At 41.1% G+C, this 27786-nt stretch overlaps 1 protein-coding gene and 1 pseudogene across 1 annotated transcript in view; one reads left to right on the top strand and one right to left on the bottom strand.

Annotated features, from left to right (window-relative positions):
* Positions 1-1509: 1509 nt before the first annotated feature.
* Positions 1510-27786, bottom strand: part of TPMT (thiopurine S-methyltransferase) — a 34394-nt gene continuing 8117 nt past the window's right edge. Inside the window, exons 4-9 of the mRNA XM_066268311.1 lie at positions 21879-22011; positions 19251-19303; positions 17732-17806; positions 11127-11212; positions 2757-2801; positions 1510-2037 (exon numbers count right to left, since the gene is read on the bottom strand). Coding sequence (XP_066124408.1) covers positions 1925-2037; positions 2757-2801; positions 11127-11212; positions 17732-17806; positions 19251-19303; positions 21879-22011 — 505 coding nt within the window. The 3' untranslated portion in view covers positions 1510-1924. The remainder of the gene's footprint in view (positions 2038-2756; positions 2802-11126; positions 11213-17731; positions 17807-19250; positions 19304-21878; positions 22012-27786) is intronic.
* On the top strand, positions 15037-15488 carry LOC136328934 (small ribosomal subunit protein uS10-like; annotated as a pseudogene).

Genomic DNA, 27786 nt, shown 5'->3' with positions numbered 1-27786 from the left:
CAGGAGGCAACAAGATCAAAATATGGAAGTGTATTCCATGGGCTATTAGATGGTTCAATGTGCCCAAGCTGTAGCTGCTCTTGTACCAATTGAGCAGCTGCCCTAAGTTTCTCCTGAGAAAGGGGCCATTGGTCTACCCATACAGGATTATCTGATTTCCAAGTAATTGGGTCTGCACAATGCATTATTGAGGTAGCAGGAGCTACCAAGGCCCCTATGCTAAATTTTGATACCCTAATCCACACCTTCTGGTATTGGGTGCCACTTCTATGGGGGTGAGAATTCCTCGCTGTTCTTTCCCTAGAACAGCGGTTCTCAACCTGCAGGTCGCGACCCCGGCGGGGGTCAAACAACCAAAACACAGGGGTCACCCAAAGCCATCGGAAAACACACACTTATTATACAATACATTTTTAAATAAAATATGTATTTCCGATGGCTTTAGGCGACCCCATGTCCTGGCCGTTCAACCCCTGCCGGGGCCAAGACCCACAGGCCGAGAACCACTGCCCTAGACCCTTGGTGGGCAAAAATCCCCGATCAAGCATCTGAGTACTGACTAAACCATTAGGACTGACAAGCAACACTCCCATATTTTTCAAAACATCTCTACCTCACAAATTAATTGGCCATCCAGGGAGCACATAAGGCTTAAAAAATCCAGAATGACCTTAATCTTCCCAATGTAGAAAACTAGAACTTTGTTGAGGGGATTTACTCTGCCCTATACCTTGTACTTCTGTGGCTGCTGCATGAGTGGGCCAGGAAGGAGGCCAATGTAGCTTAGCAATAACAGATACATCAGCTCCAGTATCTAAAAGTCCTTTAAATTTATGCTCATGTATTATTAGTTCCATTTCAGGGCGTTAAGTAACATTTCTTAATGATAAGCACACACTAGCCTGACCTGTGGTGGTGCAGTGGATAAAGCATCAACCTGGAACGCTGACAGTGCTGGTTCGAAATGCTGGGCTTGCCCGGTCAAGGCACATACAACAAGCAATCAATGAACAACTAAAGTGAAACAACTAAGTTGATACTTCTCACTCTACCCCCCTCCTTTCTCTGTAAAAATAAATAAAATTTAAAAAATAATAATAAGCACACACTATCCTCTTAACATACACCAAACAATCTAAATCATTTAGGTATTAGTGAGGTTTGAGAGGAATGTCTGATTTAACAAAATATGGTTATTAATGAAACACTGAGAAATACTGAATCTAAACTATTAAAACGAGCGGTCCTGAATCCAGCCCCCAGCACACTGCACTTAATAAGACTATAATTTAAACAAGATTAAATTAAAAGAAACAAAAAACTGTCAAACTCAGAAAAAAACTTTTAAAAGAAATTTATTTTTATAGTTTGGGAACAATATTTTGTTACAGATAGATTAGTTTATTTAATTAATTTTAAAATCTGTTTCTTGATTCTGTTACATATGAAATTATATGAAGAGAAAAATAGAGGAGTGTTGAACTTGAGCATAGCTTTTTATAGAAAAAGCTAACCTTTTATGTAATTCTTAGACCCTATTAAAGTGTTACATTTCCTCAATGGTTCCAAATTTCATAAAGAATGCCAATTTTTCTGTCTCATATATTTAAGTTATGTACATTACATTTCTCTTTCTTTAAATTATATAAGTAATCATGCTGATTGTAAAAAATTCTTGCAATTCATAAGTAAAACACACAGGTATAATCTTTCACACGCAACCATATTCTCCTTTCCAAAGGCAGCTACTTCAACATTCAAGTATGTGTTTTTTATTTTTTCTAAAAATTATATGCATTTCTGTGATGTAATTTGAGAACAATTTTTTTCAAAGGTCACCTATTATATTTTCAAGCTTTGGCATAATTTTCAGTGGCTCAAAAGCTCAAACACTTGATGTTACTTGCTTTTATTTCTGTCTCATTTACTTTTCTGTAAGTAGATATAACTTTTCAACAAGGGAGACAATTCCCCAACTTTTATGTTTTTCTTCAAACACATCTACCTCCTCAAGGCACTGAGTCTTGCACACTGAACCTGAAACAAGAAGAAAGGGCCACAAGTTAAAACATTAGGAAGAATGCAATCAGAGGTTCTTCTAAAAACACATCAGATGATTTTTAAAACTGTGTACTGGAGATTTCTCTCAGTTTTAAATAAAAAAGTTTTTCTTTTTTTTTTTTAGATTTTATTTATTCATTTTTAGAGAGAGAAAAGAGAGACAGGTCAGGTCTCTTTTTTTAAAATGAAAACAGAAAAATACTAGGCCCATTTTCTGAACTCTGAATTGTTATCACTTATAACTCCTAAGAGCCCAACTAAATATACCATCTCTCCAGAAGAATTCAAATGTCTTCAACATAAGCATACCACTTAGCTAAAAAGGCATATTACAGAAATCTGTCCCTTTTCTAGGATAATACAGTCTTCAAGAAAATGGTTTCTGCAGGCCTGTGGTGGCGCAGTGGATAAAGCATTGATCTGGATGCTTGAAGTCACTGGTTTGAAACCCTGGGCTTGCCTGGTCAAGGCACATATGCGAGTTGATGCTTCCTGCTCCTCCCCCCTTCTCTCTCTCTTTCCCTCTCTATCTCTTCTCTCTCTAATGGAATATATGAAAACCTAAAAAAAAGTTTAAAAAAATAGTTTCTGATCTTTAAATTTTATACTTCTAGATAGTAACAGTTTAATAAGAGCTCAGAACAGTCAACTATTAGACTTTATTTAAAAAGTTACAGCACATATCCATAACTTACCAAATAATCTTTTAATTTCAGCATCAGAAACATAAAATGGCGGGCCTGGGTAAAAGAAAACATGGTTAGATCTCATTTTAAGGAGGAATAAATTCTCAGGGCCCCTTCTCAGTGTATATCCAGCAACCTAGGTAGGAGGTACAGCTAGTGCTCAACTTATGATCATGATTGGTTCTGACAGAATGGTCGTAACATGATTTGGTCGTAAGTTGAGTAGGCTATATGTACAGTACTGTGAAATGATGTTATAAAAATCTTTAAGTCATATTTTATCATAATTTTCTTTGTTCATTTTATGCCATTTGTATCATCTCTACACCATTTTGTTTCTTATTTTTATATTCGTCAGGTTTAAGTAAAACACTGCATTACCAGTACAACTGGTTTAATATTTGCAAAGACAATTTCCTCTTGGTAGACATCTTGGGAGGGGTTTGATGAAAAATATCCAAAACCCAAAACACAAAACACAAATTGCTGTACCAAGTCTGGGATAACAGTTGAAATGGTGCACGCAGAGATGGTAGTGCTGCCGGAAGCTGGTCTGCACTGTCATATGCCCAGCTGGGTAATGCTTGTGCTGCCAGATGCGGAGCAGTCATGGCTAGTGATTGTGGTCGTAAAGTCGAATGGTTGTAAGTTGCATAGGTCATAAGTTGATCAATATTTGTACAGTTATTCTACATGCAAATTGATTAGCCAAATAGGTGAGGTTGTGACAGGTTCTTCTGCTTCCCCTTTTCTCCATCTCACACCAAAGACTGGCTCACTGAGGGGAAGGCAACGGTAGGTGCCTATCTCCAGCATAGGTGAGATGGCCAAGCCATGGGACTTGGGAAGAATGAAATCAGAATGGAGTTAATTAACAAATTCTTCTGGCGTACTGATTTTCTACTGCTCCTGCACTCACCCACAGACTACACACTTTGCCAATGGCCATAACGTTCAGGGAAACATAACTTCTTCCCCTTCCTAAAGCTCTCCCTTCCGGGCTTCATCCCCACACAGAGCTTGCTGTGTGTTCTTCCCACAGGCCCTTTGCTAAGCCTGTTGTTCAGGAATAAAACTGAAATCAGATTAGTGAAGCTGATGTCTGTCTCCATTAATTTCTATGTTTCTCTGATTGTCCCAGACTTAATTAGGAACACCAGGTCTCATCTTTTAATGAATTTTAGAGATTGTTTATTCAAACAGAAAAAAAAATACTAATGTGTAAATGTTTATAAAACATAGCACTTTTTAAAAGCTCAATTAAAAATCAAAAAGGGAAATTTTATACATTAAAAGTCTATGCATCTGGTTTTCAAATCTTGCTGTAAATGAAAGTTCTGCTACGACAAAGGTTAAGCTTTAATGTTCAAACACATCAAAATGGGACCAGAAGAAAGCATCATTTTTATAAATTCAAAACAAAGATAGTTATAAAAGAATACAATTAATAAACTGTAAAATTTTCCCTGGCCAGGTAAGTCAGTTGGTCAGAGCGTTATCCTCATACACCAGTGGTTGTCAACCTGGTCCCTACTGACCAGTGGGTCCCTAGTGGGAGTTCCAGATTTCATGGTGGGCCATAGTGGAGCAACCAAAGTATAAATAAAAAGATAGATTTTGAGTGACATCAGAGAAATGGTGCCGTAAGGAGTGATACCAATAAATCTCCCCAAAATTTCAACAAATTCTTCAACCAGAGACAGAAAAATCTATCCTTGGAGTGTCTAGAAGTCCCACACTGAACATGAAGGTATGATCAAGTGAAAAATTGACTAAATATATAATCAACCCCAAAGGAAATAGGACGGAGAAAGGAACACCCTGCCTTCCTCACTAACCTAAACAAAGGCTGCTTTCACTTAGAACTGAGAGTATAGGAACTAAGGCGGGCAAAGGGTTGGTGAATAGAGCCAGGCTGCGGCACAAATGTCTGAGCCAGGCTGTGGCACAGACGTCCAAGCCGAGGAAAAACTGTGCTTGTGGTGACCCAGCCAATGCCAGCTAACGCTCGTGCCAAACCCAGACAAAGAAAGGCAAGTGCGGCAGCCATTAGCCCCGATATCCTGTTTGGCAAGCGCGGATAGAGAGAGGTTCCTCCTAGCGCCCCGGGAGTGGGCACCTGTGTTACCGAATAGAGGGGCAGAGTCAGAGGCCTTTGTGAGGGCTGTAATCAGAGTCTCGGGGTCGCCCCTGCACCTTGAAGAGTGGCCCACAGGGAGTGCACGAAAGCAAACTTCCCTACGTGCTCGAACTTCTCCGGGCGGGTGGGACGCCTCACCCAGCCATACAAACTAACAGACCAGGGAAGGATTAGCTTAACTCCCAGTCTGCTCGCCTCCCAACTGACCTACGCAAACTTAACTGACAAGATCTCTCTCAGTTCAGCGATCTAAGACAAGAGGCATGATATTTTTTAGTGCCTCTTGTTATGCTATGCACGTAGGGGTGGGAAAACTTCTGATTGGCAGAGCTTGCATACTCAGGGCTATATGTTAAAAAGAGGAATTTGGCAGCTTGTAAGTCCTCCTGCTTTGCAAACAGTGACTAGGGCATCTTCTACCCAGCCAAAACAGGTTACAAAGTGCCAAAAGCCTGGGGAAAGTGGTCCCACAGAGTGCTGAGGCATTCAGGACGTGCCTAGAGGTGCATAGAAAGGCAACTTGAAAACAATTGGCTCCCAGCCCCGCCTGATTATGCTAGCGGCTCTGACTGATAGAGCCTTAACCAGAGCCCTGCACTGAGTGGGGATTTGCCAGCTCTTTGAGCCTCTTACTCTCCAGGAAGAGGTGGCAGAAAACCCATAGCTGGATCATCAGGCTGTTAATTCGGGAAGAAAATACTAGAAGAGAGGCTCTGGGAAAACGGATTCACTCATTATCAGAGCCTGCAAATACTAATGAGCCTCGACTGCAAACGAGGCTGAAGCCTAATATATGACATCGCCATAGAGACTTATCAACTGCAAACCTCTATCTAAGTGTGCCTGGGGTACAGAGTCACCGACCAGGAAGAGGGAGAGAAAAGAAAAAGCAAGAAGATAACCTCTCAAAATCAAGAAAAATCCACAGATTTTATAACTTTTCCATTTTATTTTATTGGTTCATTTGTTCCTTTCATCTTGTCTTGATTATTTTCTTCTTCTTCCACTTTGGTCCTTTTATTCTCTGCCCATCTTATTCTTTCCTCTTCTTGAACTACACTACCAATAAGTGTTACATTTCCCATTTTCTTTCCTTTCTTCTTCCTTTCTCTCTATGAGGGTTGCACTCCAAAACCCTTAACTCTCTCTCTCTTTTTGTTCTTTTTTCTTTTCTCTTCTTTTCTTCTTTCTTTTTTTCTCCCTCTATATTAGTTTCTTCTTTTCTCCTTTACTTTTCCTCTCATTCAATCCTCAAACACGAACAAATTATTTTATTTGGAACTCAAATTTTTCTTTGTGGCACTTTGAGTGTTTTTTACTTCGCATTTTAACTCATTAGCAGTGCTCCAGCCTGGCTCTCCATTTTATCTATTGATAGTTTTTGCTCCACTAAATACAATAGTAATTTTTAATTTTTTCCCCCTTTTTCCTGTTTCTCTCTTATCCCTTTCATTATATCTCTTAGTCAACCATCAATTAAGAGCAAATCATTTTATTCGTGACAAAATTTTTTCCTTTTTTGCATTTTGTGGGTCCATATCCCCTTTTTTGCTCCTATATCACTTCTCCACAACTCAGGCCCTCCATTATAGGTAGTTTTTGTTCTATTTAGCACAATATAATTCACAGTTCATCACAATTTTTATTCAAGAAGGAGGGGAGAGGAGAGGGGAGAAAAAAAAGGAAAATAATAAATTATTATTTTTTTTACTTTTTATTCTTTATTAATTCTCATTAGTACTATCAACAAAACCACCCTCAGATGCCATTAAGAAAAAGAAAATTGAATATCATGGATACAACAGACAGAGAGGTAGCACAGATAGATGAGAAAATATCTATGGAGAAAAAATTTAATATACTGGAAACCTTGGAGCTAAATGACAGAGAATTTGAAATAGAAATCCTAAAAATACTCAGAGATATACAAGAAAACACAGAAAGGCAATTTAGGGAGCTCAGAAAACAACTCAACGAACACAAAGAATATATTACCAAGGAAACTGAAAATATAAAAACAAATTAAACAGAGATGAAAATCTCAATTCAGGAACTGAAAAACGAGGTAACAAGCTTAGCTAATAGAACAGGCCAGATAGAAGGTAGGATTAGTGACATGGAAGACAAGCAACTTGAGGCACAACAGAGAGAAGAAGAAAGAGACGCAAAAATTTAAAAAAAATGAGAAAGCCCTACAGGAATTGTCTGACTCCATCAAAAAGACTAACATAAGAATAATAGCTATATCAGAGGGAGAAGAGAAAGAAAATGGAATGGAGAACATATTCAAACAAATAATAGATGAGAAGTTCCCAAGCCTGTGGAAAGAACTAAAGCCTCAAATTCAAGAAGCAAACAGAACACCGAGTTTTCTTAACCCCAACAAACCTACTCCAAGGCACATCATAATAAAGATGACACAAACCAATGACAAAGAAAAAATTCTCAAGGCAGCCAGGGAAAAGAAGAGTACAACATATAAAGGAAGGCCTATTAGATTATTATCGGATTTCTCAGCAGAAACTCTACAAGCTAGAAGAGAGTGGACCCCAATATTTAAAGTCCTGAAAGAGAGGAACTTTCAGCCACAAATACTATACCCATCAAAGCTATCCTTCAAATACGAAGGAGAAATAAAAACATTCATAGATACAGAAAAGATGAGGGAATTTATCATCAGAAAACCCCCACTCCAGGAATTACTAAAGGGGGGTTTCCAACCAGATACAAAGAACAAAACAAAACAAAACCACAAGTAAAAGCTCCACCAAGAACACAATAAAAGCAAATTTAAACTGTGACAACAAAAACAAAAAAGAAAAGGAAGGGAGAGGATGGAGATTAACAGTAGCAAAGGACGATGGAATGCAGAAGTACTCACAAGATAGTGTACTACAATGAACAGGGTAGGAACCCTTTTCATTACTTAAAGGTATCCACCCTTGAAAAAACCACCACAGAAGCACATGACTTAAAAAAGATAGCAACAGAGGAAAGAAGTATGGGATACAACCAAACAAAAACAAAGGATAGAAAAACAAAAGAGAAGAATCAAAGAAGATTAAAACTAACAGAAAGCAATTTATAAAATGGCAATAGGGAACCCACAAGTGTCAATAATTACACTAAATGTAAACGAATTAAACTCACCAATAAGAAGACACAGAGTAGCAGAACGGATTAAAAAAGAAAATCCAACTGTATGCTGCCTACAAGAAATACATCTAAGCAACAAGGATAAAAACAAATTCAAAGTGAAAGGCTAGAAAACAATACTCCAAGCAAATAACATCCAAAAAAAAGCAGGTGTAGCAATACTCATATCTAAAAATGCTGACTACAAGACAGCAAAAGTACTCAGAGACAAAAATGGTCATTTCATAATGATTAAGGGGACACTGAATCAAGAAGACATAACAATCCTTAATATATATGCACCAAACCAAGGAGCACCAAAATATATAAGACAACTACTTATTGACCTTAAAACAAAAACTGACAAAAATACAATCATACTTGGAGACCTCAATACACCGCTAATGACTCTAGATCATTCATCCAAACAGAGAATCAATAAAGATATATTGGCCTTAAACAAAATACTAGAGCACCTGGATATGATAGACATCTACAGGACATTTCATCCCAAAGTGACAGAATATACATTTTTTCTCCAGTGTACATGGATCATTCTCAAGAATTGACCATATGTTGGGCCACAAAAATCACATCAGCAAATTCAGAAAAATCGAAATTGTACCACGCATATTTTCTGATCATAAAGCCTTGAAACTAGAATTCAACTGCAAAGAAGAGGGAAAAAAACCCACAAAAATGTGGAAACTAAACAACATACTTTTTAAAAAATGAATGGGTCAAAGAAGAAATAAGCGCAGAGATCAAAAGATATATACAGACAAATGAAAATGACAATACGACATATCAGAATCTATGGGATGCAGCAAAAGCAGTGATAAGAGGGAAGTTCATATCACTTCAGGCCTATATGAACAAACAAGAGAGAGCCCAAGTGAACCACTTAACTTCCCACCTTAAGGAACTAGAAAAAGAAGAACAAAGACAACCCAAAACCAGCCAAAGAAAGGAGATAATAAAAATCAGAGCAGCCTGACCAGGCGGTGGCGCAGTGGATAGAGCGTTGGACTGGGATGCAGAGGACCCAGGTTCGAGACCCAGAGGTCACCAGCTTCAGCGCGAGCTCATCTGGTTTGAGCAAAAGCCCACCAGCTTGAACCCAAGGTCGCTGGCTCCAGCAAGGGGTTACTCGGTCTGCTGAAGGCCCACAGTCAAGGCACATATGAGAAAGCAATCAATGAATAACTAAGGTGTTGCAACGTGCAATGAAAAACTAATGATTGATGCTTCTCATTTCTCTCCATTCCTGTCTGTCTGTCCCTGTCTATCCCTCTCTCTGACTCACTCTCTGTCTCTGAAAAAAAAAAAAAAATCAGAGCAGAAATAAATGAAATAGAGAACAGAAAAACTATAGAAAAAAATTAATAGAACAAGGAGCTGGTTTTTGAAAATATCAACAAAATTGACAAACCCTTGGCAAGACTCACCAAGGAAAAAAGAGAAAGGACTCATATAAACAAAATCCGAAATTAAAGAGGAGAAATCACCACGGATATCATAGATATACAAAGAATTATTGGAGAATACTATGAAAAACTATATGCCACCAAATTCAACAATCTAGAAGACATGGATAAATTCCTAGAACAATACAACCTTCCTAGACTGAGTCAAGAGGAAGCAGAAAGCCTAAACAGACCAATTAGCAGGGAAGAAATAGAAAAAACTATTAAAAACCTCCTCAAAAATAAAAGTCCAGGCCCAGACGGTTATACTAGTGAATTCTATCAAACATTCAAAGAAGACTTGGTTCCTACTCTTCTCAAAGTCTTCCAAAAAATTGAAGAAGAAGCAATACTTCCAAACACATTTTATGAGGCCAATATAACCCTCATATCAAAACCGGCAAGGATGGCACAAAAAAAGAAAACTACAGACCAGTATCTCTAATGAATACAGATGCTAAAATACTAAACAAAATGCTAGCAAATTGAATACAAGAACATATTAAAAAAAAATACATCATGATCAAGTGGGATTCATCCCAGAATCTCAAGGATGGTTCAACATATGAAAAACGGTTAACATAGTACATATCAACAAAACAAAGAACAAAAACCACATGATCCTATCAATAGATGCAGAAAGGCATTTGATAAAATACAACACAATTTTATGTTTAAGACACTCAACAAAATGGGTATAGAAGGAAAATATCTCAACAAGATAAAGGCCATATATGATAAACCATCAACAAATATCATATTAAATGGCACAAAACTGAAGGCTTTCCCCCTTAAATCAGGAGCAAGACGGGGTTGTCCACTCTCTCCATTCTTACTTAATGTGGTGCTGTAAGTTCTAGCCAGAGAAATCAGACAAGATAAAGAAATAAAAGGCATCCATATCGAAAAAGAAGTAAAGGTATCACTTTTTGCAGATGATATGATCCTATACATCGAAAACCCCAAAGAATCTACAAAAATACTACTAGAAACGATAAGCCAATACAGTAAGGTCGCAGGATACAAACTTAATATACAAAAGTCCACAGCCTTTCTATATGCCAACATTGAAACATTAGAGAACGAACTCAAACTTAGCGAAAATTCGACATAAAGTACTTGGTAAGTAATTATTATTATATGCTTTAACTTGCTGTAACTCTGCTTTATAAATTTTATAAAGTAAAGTTACTTTCCCACTTTATAAATCACCATTACTGTGGAACCAGTGGGTGGTTAGAAAATTTTACTACTAACAGAGATACAAAAGTGGGCGGTAGGTATAAAAAGGTTGACTACCCCTGCCATAGATATACTCAGACTATAGCTGAGCAACCAAATCTCTCCACCTCCTAAGCATGAAATTTCTCTTTTATATTAGAGCCATCCATTTCTCTCTCTTTCATAGTCTGAGCTGTGAATGAACAAAATGGGAATGGAGTATGAGAAAAATATGTATCAATTGGGAGACAGAAGCATGTTTATACAGCAGTTTCCATTAGGCAAAAATAGACTTATTTTCATGTATGTGTATAAGCAGTATACTTCCTAAGGGATAAATTAGGAGAAAATGAATGCTATCCATGTCATAGAATTAGATCAGGAAATAAGACAACTAGGAAAACAAAAAGACTTTACCTCCATGTTTAGTTGGATCATAAGACAAAACACACAGGAAGTAGTGAATCCCTTTTCTCATTAGGGACAGGATTATATCTGCATAACTAAAACAAAAATAGTATGTTAGATTTCTGTACAAAGGCAGGGCAGAAAAGCAGCATTTACTTCCATCTACATTACCGAGTTTATTTCCCTTCACTGCCCTGTGAAGCTGATTCTCATTCTCAAACTGAGAAATGGGCTGTCACCTGCCTAGACTGGGAAATATAAAATGCGGCCTGCCTCCAGAGCCGCTCGACCAGAAGACTCACTCTAAGACTAGCAGAGGCTCCTTCCAGCCTGATGGACTCAGAGGCCTGGTCACCTTAAATACATTCTTCCCAAAGACCCACCACGCTTCCCTGGGCTCTGGGAAAGTGACACCTCTTCCCAGGCTGGCATTGAAGTCACCTGGGCACACACTCAGAGAGAAGATGCTTGAACTCCACCCCCACGAACTGAGTCAGCAGGTTTCCTGTGGGGCATGAGATGCTGCAGGATGACAAATATCCTGGGTGACAGGAACCTCTCCAGAGATACATGTAAGAGGTACAAAACACAATCTCTTTCCTCTAGTTAGTTCAGGAGAGAAAGACTAACAGACACAAATTCAAGGAAGGATGAAATTTAAGTTCTGCAAATATGGCATAAACCATGAGTGTCACTGGAACAGTTCTTTGTAGCAGGTGGCTTGGGAAGCAAGGGATGCCACTTCCTGGCCACGTCTGATTGGTTCAGAGTGAGGACCTGGTCCTGATGGGGCCCATTAGTGGACTGACCAGGAGCCAGGACTGGGACCAGTACAGAACGATGAGCTGGGCCAGTCAGACGACTCCACTGGGAAACTGAATTAAGAGCCCACTGAGAGGTCATGAGGTCACTGTGGCCGTTGCACTGAAAGCTGGCGCCTCTGTGCTGTGTGGTGGGTGGAGCTGAGGAGGCTGAAGGGGGTGAGCAGGTCAGATACATGGGAGCAGAGGTAGAACAAGCAGGGAAGCTGATGGTGAGGGGGAGGACAGAGGACACCCACACAGGGAGGTGGAGAGGCCAGCAGAGATGGACAAACAGAGATGGGCAGATTGCCCAGCTCTGCTGGAGGAGCTTTGGCTCTTGGCACACAAGGGTATGGTCTGCCCTCATAGTGAGCTTTGTGTCTTCCAGTTAGCCCAGTGGTCAGCAAACTCATTGAGCCAAATATCAACAGTACAACGACTGAAATTTCTTTTGAGAGCAAAATTTTTTAAACTTAAACTATATAGGTAGGTATATTCCTTATCGAGGTAGTGCCTGCACGTGGTATTTTGTGGAAGAGCCACACTCAAGGAGCCAAAGAGCCACATGTGGCTCGTGAGCCGTGTTTGCCAACCACTGAGATAGTCCCCCACTGCCTTGTGGATTTTAACTGTGCAAACCAAAGCCCCCAGGGGGACTAACCTCAAAATAGATGAACATCAAAAACAAACAAGACACACAGATGAACATCATTAGGGAGTGGGAAACACCTACAAAGTTAGACATTTAGCAGGATTGAGTTTAGTACACAAATATGGTGTTTTATGGATACAAAGAGGTCAGAGGTGAATCTCTCAGTGGATAAAGGATACTGATATCACACAGGAAATGCCAAGCAGACCCGGGAAATCTGACATGGATGTTTGGGAGAAAGAACAGAACTGAAAATATGAAAATGATAAGGGTAAATACCATGTATAATTACTCTAGTTATTTAAATATATCCTATGCTAACATCTGGCATAGGATATATTAAAGCATAATAGGAATTTAATATGTATTTGTTGAAGAACTGAATGAAAGTAATAAGTGAATTAAAGTGTCATTTTTTTTTTAAGTGAGAGGCAGGGAAGCAGAGAGACAGACTCCCACACGCACCCCAAACAGGATCTACCCAGCAACCCCCACCTGGGGCTGATGCTCTGCTCATCTGGGGCAAAATTGAAGCCGGGAGTTCCACATGCTGGGCCGATGCTCTACTGCTGAGCCTACTGGCCATGGCCCTAACATATCATTAATAGAGCAAGTATAAGAGAAAAAAGCAGCCCTGGCCGTTTGGCTCAGTGGTAGAGCATTGGCCTGGCGTGCAGAAGTCCCGGTTCGATTCCCGGCCAGGGCACAGGAGAAGCACCCATCTGCTTCTCCACCCCTCCCCCTCTCCTTCCTCTCTGTCTCTCTCTGCCCCTCCCACAGCCAAGGCTCCATTGGAGAAAAGATGGCCCGGGCGCTGGGGATGGCTCCTTGGCCTCTGCCCCAGGCGCTAGAGTGGCTCTGGTCTCAACAGAGTGACGCCCCGGAGGGGCAGAGCATCGCCCCCTGGTGGGCAGAGCGTCGCCCCTGGTGGGTGTGCCGGGTGGATCCCAGTGGGGCGCATGCGGGAGTCTGTCTGACTGTCTGTCTCTCCCCGTTTCCAGCTTCAGAAAAATAAAAAAAATTAAAAAAAAAGAGAGAAAAGCAAAGGGCTAGGCTGGTCCCTATGGGAATGACGATTTAGGCATGTGAGAAAGGTGAAGATTCTAGAAAAGAAATCAAGGGGGAGCGGAGACAGAAAGAAAAAGGAGAAAAGGAGAATGAATTATCACCAAAGAAAAACGTTAATTAAGAAGGTGTGGCATGGCTTAATTTAAAAACATTAGATTTGGCAGTAAATCTTATTTATGAAACAACTTCTAAAAATAAAAATGTAATTTCTCTGATGTGGATTCCAACCTTTTTTGCCGTGTTTTAAGAGTCTTCTTCCGGCCTGACCTGTGGTGGCGCAGTGGATAAAGCGTCGACCTGGAATGCTGAGGTTGCCGGTTCAAAACCCTGGGCTTGCCTGGTCAAGGCACATATGGGAGTTGATGCTTCCTGCTCCTCCCCCTTTTCTCTCTCTCTCTCCCCCCGCTCTCTCTCCCCTCTCTCTCTAATAAAGATGAATAAATAAAATCTAAAAAAGTAAGTAAATAAATAAATAAAGAGTCTTCTTCCATACAAATAATTCAATATTATGTGCCAAATCCAAGTAAGTATGTGAGGGATATCTGAGTTTGAAAGTAAGTAGGTGTGGTCACAGTCTACTCAGTACACTTTCTCCTATTTTAATTTTATTTTCTAATGAGGCTAGGTATAGTAAGCATGGTCACCAAAAACATCAATCACAATAGCTCTAATATAATAGCAGTGAATCTTTATACAGTGATTTAAGTGATAAGGCCTTTCTTACACATATCATTTCTTTTAATTCCCATAATGACCCTGTAAAGTATATAATGTACGGATCATGAGTGTGTGCTTTAAAGCCAAACTCCCTGGTTTCAATCTCAGCTGTTACATACTAGCTGTCCAACTTTGGACAAGTAACTCCATCTGTTTGATCTTAGTCTCTTTATCTGTACAATGGGAATAATGAGAGCATATATACCTTACAGAGTTGTTTTGTGGATGAAATGTGTTGATCCACATAAAGTATTTCAAACAATGCCTGACACATGGCCAATGCCTAACATGTCACCTGGTAATATTAGTGGAGGTGGTGATGGTGGTATCAGTAGAGATATAACAACTTTGCAGAGGAAACTGAGACTTAGAGAAAGTGAGTACAGCTAGTGCTTAACTTACAATCACGATTGCTTTTGACAGACTGGTAACACGATTTGGTCGTAAGTTGAGTAGGCTATACTGTATGTTCAATACTGTGAAATGATGTTATAAAAATCTTTAAGTGGTATTTTATCATAACTTTCTTTCATTATTGTTATATATCATAATTTTCTTTGTTCATTTTATGCCATTTGTATCATCTCTACACCATTTTGTTTCTTATTTTTATATTCGTCAGGTTTAAGTAAAACACTGCATTAGCTCTTTCAGGAAGACGCTGCTGCTATTGTAGCGAGCTGCGTCCCTTGCACTCCTGCTCCTGACTCACCGCTGTTCGCTCTCGCTGAGGAACAAGTCGGTCAGGAAGCCGCGCCGCAGCCATGGCTTTTAAAGATACCGGAAAGACACACACCCGTGGAACCAGAGGTGGCAATTCACTGAATTAGAATTACTCTAACCAGCCGCAACGTAAAGTCTCTGGAGAAGGTGTGTGTTGACTTGATCAGAAGTGCAAAGGAAAAGAATCTCAAAGTGAAAGGACCCGTTTGGATGATGCCTACCAAGACTCTGAGAATCACTACAAGAAAAACTCCCTGCGGGGAGGGTTCTAAGACTTGGGATCAGTTTCAGATGAGGATCCACAAACGTCTCATTGACTTGCACATTCCTTCTGAGATTGTTAAACAGATTACTTCATTCAGTATTGAGCTGGGAGTTGAGGTTGAAGTCACCATTGCAGATGCTTAAATCAGCCTTTTTTTTTTTTTTTTTTTACAGGGACAGAGAGAGAGTCAGAGAGAGGGACAGAGACAGACAGACAGGAACAGAGAGAGATGAGAAGCATCAATCATCAGTTTTTCGTTGCGACACCTTAGTTGTTCATTGATTGCTTTCTCATATGTGCCTTGACCACGAGCCTTCAGCAGATTAAGTAACCCCTTGCTCGAGCCAGCGACCTTGGGTACAAGCTGGTGAGCTTTTTGCTCAAGCCAGATGAGCCCGCACTCCAGCTGGTGACCTCGGGGTCTCGAACCTGGGTTCTTCCGCATCCCAGTCCAATGCTCTATCCACTGCGCCACTGCCTGGTGAGGCTAAATCAGCCTTTTAAATAAATTATCAGTTGTTAAAAAATAAAACAAAACAAAACAAAAAAACACTGCATTACCAGTACAACTGGTTTAATATTTGCAAAGACAATTTCCTCTTGGTAGACAACTTGGGAGGGGTTTGATGAAAAATATCCAAGACACAAAACACAAATTGCTGTACTGAGTCTGGGATTAACAGTTGAAATAGTGCACGCGGAGATGGTAGTGCTGCTGGAAGCTGGTCCGCACTGTCGTATGCCCAGCTGGGCAACACTTGTGCTGCCAGACGCGGAGCAGTTGTGGCTAGTGATTGTGGTCATAAAGTCGAATGGTCGTAAGTTGCATGGGTCGTAAGTCGATCAATATTTGTACTTTGATCAAGGCAATACAGCTTGGATGTGACAGCGTCACAGCCTTGTTCCCAGGTTTCAATTGCCAAATCCTACAGTTTTTAATTTTATTTTATTTATTCATTTTAGAGAGGAGAGAGAGAGACAGAGAGAGAGAGAGACAGAGAGAGAGAGAGAGAAGAGAGAGACAGGGGGGAGGAGCTAGAAGCATCAACTCCCATATGTGCCCTGACCAGGCAAGCCCAGGGTTTCGAACCGGTGACCTCAGCATTTCCAGGTCGATGCTTTATCCACTGCACCACCACAGGCCAGGCAAATCCTACAGTTTTTAGATGGTACTGTGTTGGGCAGATAAAATATATTATGCTCACTTTGTTAAAGATGGCACTGCCCAGGTGGAGGCCCGTCACCCAGGTGATATTAGTGTGTGTTGGGGGTGGGCTGTGGGCAGGCTGGATCCTTGTAGCCTGGGGCTTGGTTTTAGGACTAAGCCAGGGGTCCCCAAACTACGGCCCGTGGGCCACATGCGGCCCCCTGAGTCCATTTATCCGGCCCCCACTGCACTTCCGGAAGGGGCACCTCTTTCATTGGTGGTCAGTGAGAAGAGCATAGTTCCCATTGAAATACTGGTTAGTTTGTTGATTTAAATTTACTTGTTCTTTATTTTAAATATTGTATTTGCTCCCATTTTGTTTTTTTACTTGAAAATAAGATTTGTGCAGTGTGCACAGGGATTTGTTCATAGTTTTTTTTATAGTCCGGCCCTCCAACGGTCTGAGGGACAGTGAACTGGCCCCCTGTGTAAAAAGTTTGGGGACCTCTGGACTAAGCCTTTCCCACCCTTTTTGATGTGGGGTGGTACAATCCCATCATGCCTCAGATAAGTGACTTTGTATCAGAGACTTCCCTATTTTGTATATTGGATTAAAGGTTTTGATTTCTACACTATAAAGTGGGGCAGACTGGGAGCTTGTGCTCTCGGTTCCTGAGATTAACATTAGAGCAGAGAGCAGAGAAAGGCCACATGGAGTAGAGGAGAGAGGCAGCCAAGATGGCGGAATGCTGAAGGAGAAACCAGTCAGCACAGAGTTTGTGCAGACAGAAGGAGATGGGGAACAAAGGAGAATGAGGTTAGTGAGCTAGAAACCTTTGACTCTAGGAAACTCGTATAAGTCAGTAGCTTTGTGAGCACACTGAATGAGTGGGTTTTGGAGCCCAGTGTGTGTTTTTACTTGCCTGCCGGGTGCAAACTAGGATTAAAGATAATGGCCCACCAGTTCTTAGCTCTGTTGTTTCATTACCATCTGTCCGAATCCAATGCAAACCTGCATGGGCCAGGCGGCTGTGATGGTACCCATGCCCACTGGTTTACATACTGGATTCAGGTTTTCTAATTCAAATTCAAAAAGCTACTTCAAACCAGTAAAAGTTAGCTAATTTTCTAGAATCCAGAAAAAGGACACTAAATTATGAAGAAAATAAACAAAGAAAGAGAAAGAAATAGAAAAAAGAAAGAAAAAAGCCAACATAATGAAAAAACCAAATTACTAACCGTTTACGATCAGCTGGGTTAACAGCAACTAATGAACCTCGATCCCAAATCCTGTCAAATTGGCCAATATTTGCTCTGTTTTAAAGAAAAAGAAAAAAATATATAACATTTTAATGTAAAAATTAAATCTTTAACAAGATGAACAGTGTTCCATGGTGTATATTAGGACTTTACGAGGCGTTAAAGCCCCAGGTATGAAGGTGACTGTCTCACTCTCCCTTCTTTTTCCTTGCCTATCTAGGGTCATAATAATGGTTTCCATAGTTTGTAAGCTATCCAAGGGAGGCAGGATAGTAAGAAGCTTGGAAAATTCCTTGACAACTGGAATAGGGAAAATGAGACAGACAATTTAAAGGTCAAACACTTTACAGCCATCTAGTAAATCACAAAACTCTATCTTCTGTAAGCAAGGACACCTCTCCTTCCCAAAAAGAGGGTAAATAGCTTCAATCACCCTACTCAGGGAGAGAGAGAGCAGAAATCCAATTAGTGCCATTTGCTAACCACACCCAAAGATAGATGAAGTTGGAGAAATAAATCTCTCACTTTGGGACATCAGCATAAGGCTGATGAATATTCTATTGAGATTCTCCCTTAACATCTTTCCCTAAACCTCCAGCCTTTAAGACCCTCAAAACAAAGGACCCAGCACACTCTCCCTTCCAAGAGCATGCCTGTGCCTTTCCCTTCACCCATTTTTTTTATAATAGAAAAATCAGCATTTGATTTGAAAGAGGAAGTGCCAGGCTGAGAGAGAAGAAAGCTTTTATTTATTTATTTTTTTAAAGATTTTATTCATTTTTATTGGAGAGAGAGAGAGAAAGGAAAGAGAACAGGGGAAGGAGCAGGAAGCATCAACTACTATATGTGCCTTGACTAGGCAAGCCCAGGGTTTTGAACCGGCAACCTCAGCGTTCCAGGTCGATGCTTTATACACTGCGTCACCACAGGTCAGGCCCCTTCACCCATTTTTCTACTCACAGGCATGTATCTCCTAAACTCTAAGGGACCCCAGGGGACTTGCAAGCAGGGGAGCATTGGGCAGCGGCAGCTCCTCCCCAGCTAAGCCCTGAACTGGTCTCCAAGACCCCTTTTCTCTGACTCTCCAGTGAGCCAGAGCAGCCCTGCCTTGTCTCTCTCCTGTTGCTGCTTCTATTGGAGGCCCTTCTTTGTTTCACTGTCCCCAGCTTTAAGAAATGTACTCTCAAAATCATCTGGACTCGTGTTATGAAATCTTGCCTACACAAAGTCAGGGACCCACACACTGCTGCCCGGTGCCCTTTCCAGTAACACCAGGACAAAGATATGGGGCAGTAGGATGTGTTCAATGACTGTTGACTTGGCTAACTTTTTGTCAGACATGTAGCCTGCAGTAAAAATTATTGCAGAACAGACTCAAATCAACGCTCACAGGTGCTGCTACAAGTGGATCAGAGGGAGGAGAGACCCGGCCCTTACCTCAGGCACTGCCAGCAGGCACTCAAGTTTTTAAAAGTGTGGAGGTAGTATTCAGTCCTACCTGGGAAGATCAAAAAGGTTGCAGCAGTACAATGAGATGTTCCCTGAAGAACTCTGTAATGGAAACCAAGAAAAAAAATCTTCTTAATTAGGAGATAGCTGAGTAGTCAAGGAAAGGAAAGAGGGGCAAAGTGCATTCGAGCTGCACAAAGTGCATTTTCTCAGTCATCCATTTGTCTATTGAACATTTGTTTTTGGAGCACCCTGGGAGCTTTAAGTAGTACTGATGCCAGCCCCACCTCTAGAGATCCCGATTTAATTGGCCTAAGGTGAGACCTCAGACTAGGAACTTTAAAAGACCCACAGGTGATTTCAAATGTGGCACTAGGGCTGAGAACTATTGCTCCAAGAAGAGTCTGGAAGCAGGACTAGCCTCTCTGGACTGAATAATCTGGTATCCTTAGATGATTATGAACAGTGTAGGAGGAAGCTGTATAATACCATACTGTCAAGCCTCCTAATGACCTGAGCAATTAATTTCAACTTTTAGAAAAAAAAAAAGAGTACTTTGTGAGAGACTGAATGTCCAGACAACAACCAGACCATGAAAGATAAGAGAACCGGGACCTATAACCTCTGCAGCAACAGCCTGGAGAGCCAAACCACAGCCTCTGCCAGCCTCCCAAATGTTTACCCCTCCTACCAACCAGAAAAGGCCAGATAATTACCCCAAGCCCCTCACATCGTATATTCCCCTCTAGTTAGCCCCTCTCCTGCTTCCCAGGCCAAAAGCCTCCAATCAGGGCACAGCTGAGGCCCTTGTGTTTCTCACTATAAAGCAGGGGTCTCAAACTCAACTCAGCATGTGGGCCGCAGAGCAAGATCACAGCCATTCGGCAGGCCGCACTAGGTCTACAAAAGGCAACTGTTACGCAACACTTTTCTCACTGCAGTTGAAAACAAAAAAAATCAGTACAACAAGCACAATCGTACATGCAGTTTACTCAGTGTCACAAAACGACCAGAAACTGTAGTTCGCATCACAACTGCTGTTAACTAAGCTAATATCTAGCTAGGATGCTAGAGAAATGAAAAATACAAGTAGGCCCCTAGGCTTACTTAATTTTATCCAAAATATTTTGAACTTCGTGGATTAGTCTGCGGGCCGCACAAAATTGTTCGGTGGGCCGCATGCGGCCCGCGGGCCGCGAGTTTGAGACCCCTGCTATAAAGTGTCCCACTCTCCTGCCAGAGGTCTTTGACCTCTGCCAAATGCAAGTGGCTGACTCCCACTGCTTGTTCACATTGGGGTGGTGAAGCGTCCAGTGGTCAAAGGATGACAAGTCCCAAATCTATTATTTCCAGCCCAAGTGCTGCCCCGTGCTTCAGAGGCAAAAGCATTTGCCAGCTCCTCCTTTCCATTCCACAGGTCTCTTAAACTCATCATCTCCACAACAAAACCCAACCGCTCTGCTCTTCCACTGCTTCTCCTGTATTCTCTGCCATTTAATCAGTTCTCTACGCTGGAAATGTGAATGCATTCGCCTTGATCTCTCAGTTAATCACTAAATCCTTCTAGTCCGACATCCTAAATATTGCTTTAACCCACCTCGGTTCCCCTGCGCACTCCCATCTCTCTCCTAGTTCAAGTCTTTTTTTTTTTTTGTATTTTTCTGGAAACAGGGAGAGACAGTCAGACTCCTGCATGTGCCTGACGGGGATCCACCCGGCACGCCCACCAGGGGCGATGCTCTGCCCACCAGGGGGCAATGTTCTGCCCCTCTGGGGCGTCGCTCTGTTGCGACCAGAGCCACTCTAGCGCCTGGGGCAGAGGCCAAGGAGCCATCCCCAGCGCCTGGGCCATCTTTGCTCCAATGGAGCCTCAGCTGCGGGAGGGGAAGAGAGAGACAGAGAGGAAGGAGAGGGGGAGAGGTGGAGAAGCAAATGGGCACTTCTCCTGTGTGCCCTGGCCGGGAATCGAACCGGGACTTCTGCACGCCAGGCCGATGCTCTACCACTGAGCCAACCGGCCAGGGCCTCTCCTAGTTCAGGTCTTTTAAGATCTCGTTCCTAGACCACTGTTTGCAGCCTCCCATCTGGTCTCTTTGGCTCCTTCCCTTCAAGTGTACTGCCCTTGAGGCCACAAGGGTTTGTTGGCTCAAAGGAAAATCTGGCTGTGTCATGTTCCCACTTAAAACTTCAGCGCAGGCTGAAGTACCAGCTCCACAGGTATCCGAGAGGATGTACCTGCCTCCCTGTCAGTCCCAGCCCAGTCAGCCATTATGCTTCAGGGAGCTCCCCAGGCAGGGTCAGGTAGCTTTCCTCTCTGTTCCTTTAATACCCTGTGCATGACACATAGCTCCGTGGATGACAAACAGCATTCTCTGCATTTCTCTTTTTTCTCTTAAGCTAAAGGATTCTTTAGGGCAGGGACTGTGTAACCTCCTTAATGTCTCATGCAGGGTGTGGAACAAGGTAGGTTTTCAGAAATGCCAACTTCTAAATTTTAAAAATCACACAAACCCATGAGTACAGATAGGCTTTGACCTCATCTTTTACATATATTTTCATATCTAGCTATTTATCAACCTTATTAAGCCCCAGTTCCTTACTAGTGTATAATGTCTAGGTGAATCTTATATTCCTTTGTATAGTATGGAAATAATTATTTACCAAAAATAAAACAAACCTTGAATACTTTGGCTCCAGGAATTTCCATGATTGGTTCTTCTGAGTAAGAAAGATTCTGCTCTGTGAAAAATTCCCGTATCCCAAGTTCACTGATTTCCACACCAACTACACTGTGTCCTCGATCTGCAAACCTGTGTGCAACCAATATTTACATTTAAATTTGTATTTCAAATACAGTACTAAATAAAAGATATGCCCTGATACACATATATTATTCCTTAACTTTAGGGATTCATATAAATTCAGGTTCATAGGGTTTCATAGAACATGTAGATCCACAGAAAGTGAATCTGTATATTCTCAAATTGTATGTCATATGGAATTCTGAAAAATTGATTTATATGACTTTAGGAAAAAATTTTAATATTTTGGAAAATTATAACTTAAAATGTTGATTTATTACAAATGGATTTGATTAGTAGAGTTTCTAATGTAAAAGTATCTTATGGATTAGAAATGCTTTTCAATTTCTCTAAATTAACTGTTCAGTACACTCTTTAGTGATGATGAAAGTGTCTATCCCTATGCTGTCCAAACCAGCAGCCAGCCACTAACCAAACTAGCTCCAGAGCACCTGCGGTGTGGCTAGGGTCTTTAGTGTATTTAAGTAGCCAATGTAGCTAGTAGCTACTGTGCTAGAACATACAGCTCCAGAACACTAGCATTTTTATAAAAATTTTATATTTTTCGTTTATGTGCAATTTTCACTCTCCAGAAAGTTATATATTTACCATATGCAAATAACTAGTATTTTTCTGGTAAGTTTTATAATTACAGAATTCACAGACTTGGAATCGTAGACCCCAGAGAAAACACCACTAGTGGCACAAAATACCTAAGCACAGTATTTATTTTATGTCAGATTTAATGAACACATGCAGTCAGTTCTGCTATAATGCAACATATGCCTAAATAAAAATTGCTGCACTATGCAAAACCATGCAATAAAAATCACAAGGCCCATAGAGAAGGGTCGGGGCACAACTTTAAAACCTTTATCATAATGGAATATGATTCAGTTGTAAAAAAGAATGTATGTTGCTATTTGTGACAACATGGATGAACCCTGATGGCATTATGCTCAGTGCAGTAAGTCAGAAGAGAAAGACAAATATACTATATGATCTCACTGGTATGTGGAATCTAAAACAATCAAACAAACAAATAAGCTCATACTCAGAGAACAGACTGATGGTTGCCAGAGGCTGGATTCAGGGGTGGGCAAAATGAGTGAACAGTGTCAAAAAGTACAAACTTCGTTATGAAATAATAAGTCATAGGAATGTAATGTACAGGATGGGGACTGTATTGCATACAGGGTGAAACAGAGGTAGGTTTACAGTTGTTCATATGGAAAATAATACAATAAATAATAATACAAGAATAAACTTTGTTTTGAGAACTCACAGCTAAAAACCTACTTTTGCCACACCCTGAATTTGAAAGTTGCTAAGAAAATAAAAATTTTTTTAAGCAAGAAAGAGAGAGACAGACAGACAGACAGACACAGGAAGGGAGAGATATGAGAAGTATCAACTTGTAGTTGCAGCACTTTAGTTGTTCATTGCTTCTCACATGTACCTTGATGGGGGGGATGGGGGGGACTCCAGCAGAGCCAGTGACCATGAAATCATATGACTGATCCCCTGCCACCACTGGTCAGGCTAAGAAAGTAGATCTTAAAAGTTCTCATCATGAGAAAAAAAAATTTATAACTATATATTGTGATGGATGTTAGTGAGACTTATTGTGGTGATCATTTTGTAGTACATATAAATATCAAATCATTATGTTGTTCAGCTGAAACTAACAATGTATGTCAACTATACCTTAATTTAAAAATAATGTTTAAATAATGCTGTCGAAAGACAAGATGGCGATGCAGTAGGCGGACGTACCAACTTCTACCTCCCAGAATCAAAGTGGATTACAAACTAATTTTAAGAACCATCATCTGGAAAAACCAACTTTGGACTAAACTAAGAGGACTCTTCAACCAAGGAACACTGAAGAAGCCACACTGAGACTGGTAGGAAAAGTGGAAATGGGGAAACGCCGAGAGGGCTGGCCATCTCCCTGGAGCAAACAGCAGCCGGGAGAGACTCGTGTGGCAGGAAGTGAGTTTAGCAGAGAGGGGAGGGTCCTGAATCCCAGGAACAAAGCCCAGCCTGCAGCCCCAGAGCCTAGAAGAGGCGTATGGACAGTATTTAGCTGGAAACAAGAAAGAATACTATTTGTGAGAAAGAGACTGATTTCTCAGACCCAGGATTCTTCTTAAAGGGACCGCACAGAAAACCTCTCTCACAACCACTCACCTGGGGCTCCGGGGGATGTGGAGAGAGGAGAGGACCGGAGTAGCAGGAAGAGAATATAATCTAGGAGGCACAGGGAGAAACATTTTGAGACACAGCCACCCTAACCCCTGGGACGAGTCACTCCCCAAATCGGAAGTGAATATTTCTCCTGGAAACAGCAATACCAGCAAAAGGAAGCAGGACACCAGCCAAACAAGCTCTCCCTCGGCACTCAGAGCAGAGTTGCTTAGAAGGAGGGAGCTTCCGGGACTACAGTAGTGAGTCTTAGGGTCTGAGCTGAGGGCCCGCACCCACATGGCTGAGGGCTCGCCCTAGGGTGGGTGGCAGCGGGACACAGAAGTGTGGTTCTGTCGGCAAGGGCGGAAGCCAGCTGGCGACCTGCCCTTGAGCAAGGGCTCAGGAGCACAGCCTTGCTCCGCCCGTGGAACCAAGGCTTGTGGCCTGACTTGGGAGCTGGCTCCTCCTACGGGGGTGGAGGCAAAAGCCTAGAACAGGCAGAGTCCCGCTACTGAGCCTGGGCACGCAGTCCCGCCGGGCCTGTGAGGCAAGGCTTACAGCTGTCCGATGAGGGGACTTCTCCTGCAAGGGTGGGGTGAAAGCCCAGAATCAGGCAGAGACCTGCAGCTGAGCAAAGGTGCTCACCCCTGCCCTCAGGGCCAAGCATAATGCCATCCGCGGGGCAGGGCGAAGGCCAAGGCCACCAAGGCTTGTACACTCCAGCATGTGATCACAGCCACTCCCGTGAAGGAGAGGTGGAAACCACAGCAATGGCCCCAGTGGGCAGGCACTGGCAACGCTCATACCTGAATGCCCTAGGCAGCAATAGCAGAGGGGGTGGTGGTCTTGCAGACAGACCACACCTAGGGAACACAGAGGCAACACCCAGTGGACTCTAGTGGCCAAAAACTTCTTTTACACAGACAAAATGAGAAGGCAGAGAAATGCAACACAAATGAACCAAGTGAAATCCCCAGAAAAGTACCTGAATGAGTCATATATAACCAAATTACCAGATGCAGAGTTCAAAATAATGATTGTTAGGATACTCAAAGATATTAGAACAACAATAGATGGTCATTACAAACATCTAAATAAAGAGATAGCAAATATAAAAAAGGACATTGAAATAATAAAAAGGAATCAGTCAGAAATGACAAATACAATATCAGAAATGAAGAACACAATGGAAGAAATTAAAAGCAGGATAGATGAAGCTGAGAATAGAATCAGCGAGTTAGAGGTCAAGATAAATAAAGGCATGGAAGCAGAGCAGAAAAAAGAAACTCAAAAAGTCTGAGGAAACTCTAAGAGAGCTCTGTGACAACATGAAGAGAAATAACATCTGCATCATAGGGGTTCCTGAAGAAGAAGAGAAAGAACAAGGGATAGAGACTTTGTTCAAACATATCATAGCTGAAAACTTCTCTCAATTAAGGCAGGAAAATGTCTCACATGTTCAGGAAGCACAGAGAACTCCATTAAGGAGAAACCCAAAGAAATCAACACCAAGACATATCATAATTAAAATACCAAAGCTAAGTGATAAAGAGAAAATATTACAAGCTGCTAGAGAAAAAAAGACTATCACCTACAAAGGAGCCCCCATAAGGATGACTTCCGACTTCTCAACAGAAACACTTGAGGCCAGAAGGGAATGGCAAGAAATATTCAAAGTAATGCAGAACAAGAGCCTACACTTTATCCAGCAAGGCTATCATTTAAAATTGAAGGAGAAATAAAAAGCTTTCCAGATAAAAAAAAACCTCAAGGAATTCACTAGAACCAAACCAAGGCTGCAAGAAATGCTAAGGGGCCTGTTGTAAACAGATCAAAGGAGAAAAAGAATATAGAAAAAGAAGAATACAGTTTTAAAGAATAAAATGGCAATAAACAATTACATATCAATAATAACCTTAAATGTAAATGGTTTAAATGATCCGATCAAAAGACATAGGGTAGTTGCGTGGATAAGAAAACAGGACCCATACATATGCTGTCTACAAGATACATACCTTAAAACAAAAGATGCACATAGACTGAAGTTCAAAGATGGAAAAAAATATTTCACTCAAATGGAAATGAAAGAAAAGCTGGGGTAGCAATACTTATATCAGACAAAATGGACTTTAAAACAAAGATTATGGTAAGAGATAAAGAAGGTCACTACATAATGATAAAGGGAGGAATCCAACAGGAAGATATAACTATTATAAATATCTACACACCTAATATAGGAGCACATAAATATATAAAGCAGACTTTGATGAATTTAAAAGGTGAGATCAACAGCAATACTATAATAGGAGATTTCAATACCCCACTAATATCACTAGATCCTCAAGAAAGAAAATTGACAAAGAAACAGCAGACTTAAAGAACATACTAGATCAACTCGATTTAGTAGATATCTTCAGAACCTTGCACCCTAAAGTAGCAGAATATACATTCTTTTTTTTTCTTTTTATTTATTTACTTATTTTTATTTTATAGAGACAGAGAGAGAGTCAGAGAGAGGGATAGACAGGGACAGAAAGACAGGAACGGAGAGAGATGAGAAGCATCAATCATCAGTTTTTTGTTGCGAAACTTTAGCTGTTCACCGACTGCCCTCTCATATGTGCCTTGACCGGGGGGCTACAGCAGACCAAGTAATCCCTTGCTCGAGCCAGCAACCCTGGGTCCAAGCTGGTGAGCTTTGCTCAAACCAGATTCTGCATCCCACTCCGATGCTCTATCCACTGTGCATCACCTGATCAGGCAGAATATACATTCTTTTCAAGTGCTCATGTACATTCTCTAGGATAGACCACATGGCACAAAAGTGGTCTCAACAAATTAAAGAAGATTGAAATCATATTGAGCACTTTCTCTGATCACAATGGCATGAAACTAGAAATCAACCACAACAGAAAAACTGAAAAATATTCAAACACTTGGAAACTAAATAGCATGTTATTAAATAATGAACGGATAACAATGAGATCAAAGAAGAAATTAAAAAATTCCTAGAAACAAACAATAATGAGCATACAACAACTCAAAATTTATGGTACACACCAAAAGCAGTCCTGAGAGGGAAGTTCATAGCATTACAGGCATACCTCAAGAAGCTAGAAAACACTCAAACAAACAACTTGACCCTGCATCTAAAAGAACTAGAAAAAGAACAGCAAGTAAAGACCAGAGCTAGTAGAAGGATCAGAGTAGAAAAAAGAAGAGACTCAAAAAGTCTGAGGAAACTCTAAGAGTGCTCTGTGACAACATGAAGAGAAATAACATCCACATCATAGGGATTCCTGAAGAAGAAGAGAAAGAACAAGGGATAGAGACTTTGTTCAAACATATCATAGCTGAAAACTTCCCTCAATTAAGACAGAAAACATCTCACAAGTTCAAGAAGAACAGAACAGAAATAAATGACATAGAGGCTAAAGAAACAATACAGAGGATCAATGAAACCAGGAGCTGGTTCTTTGAAAAGGTAAACAAGATTGATGAACCTTGAACCAGACTCACCAAGAAAAAAAAAGAAAGAGGACTCAAATAAATAAAATTAGAAATGAGAGTGGAGAAATAACAACTGACACAACA

This window comes from Saccopteryx bilineata, chromosome 3 (genome assembly GCF_036850765.1).
Source record: "Saccopteryx bilineata isolate mSacBil1 chromosome 3, mSacBil1_pri_phased_curated, whole genome shotgun sequence".
NCBI classification, from domain to species: domain Eukaryota; kingdom Metazoa; phylum Chordata; class Mammalia; order Chiroptera; family Emballonuridae; genus Saccopteryx; species Saccopteryx bilineata.
The sequence above is the reverse complement of the archived record's forward strand: the minus strand, read 5'-3'. Positions and strand labels throughout refer to the sequence as shown.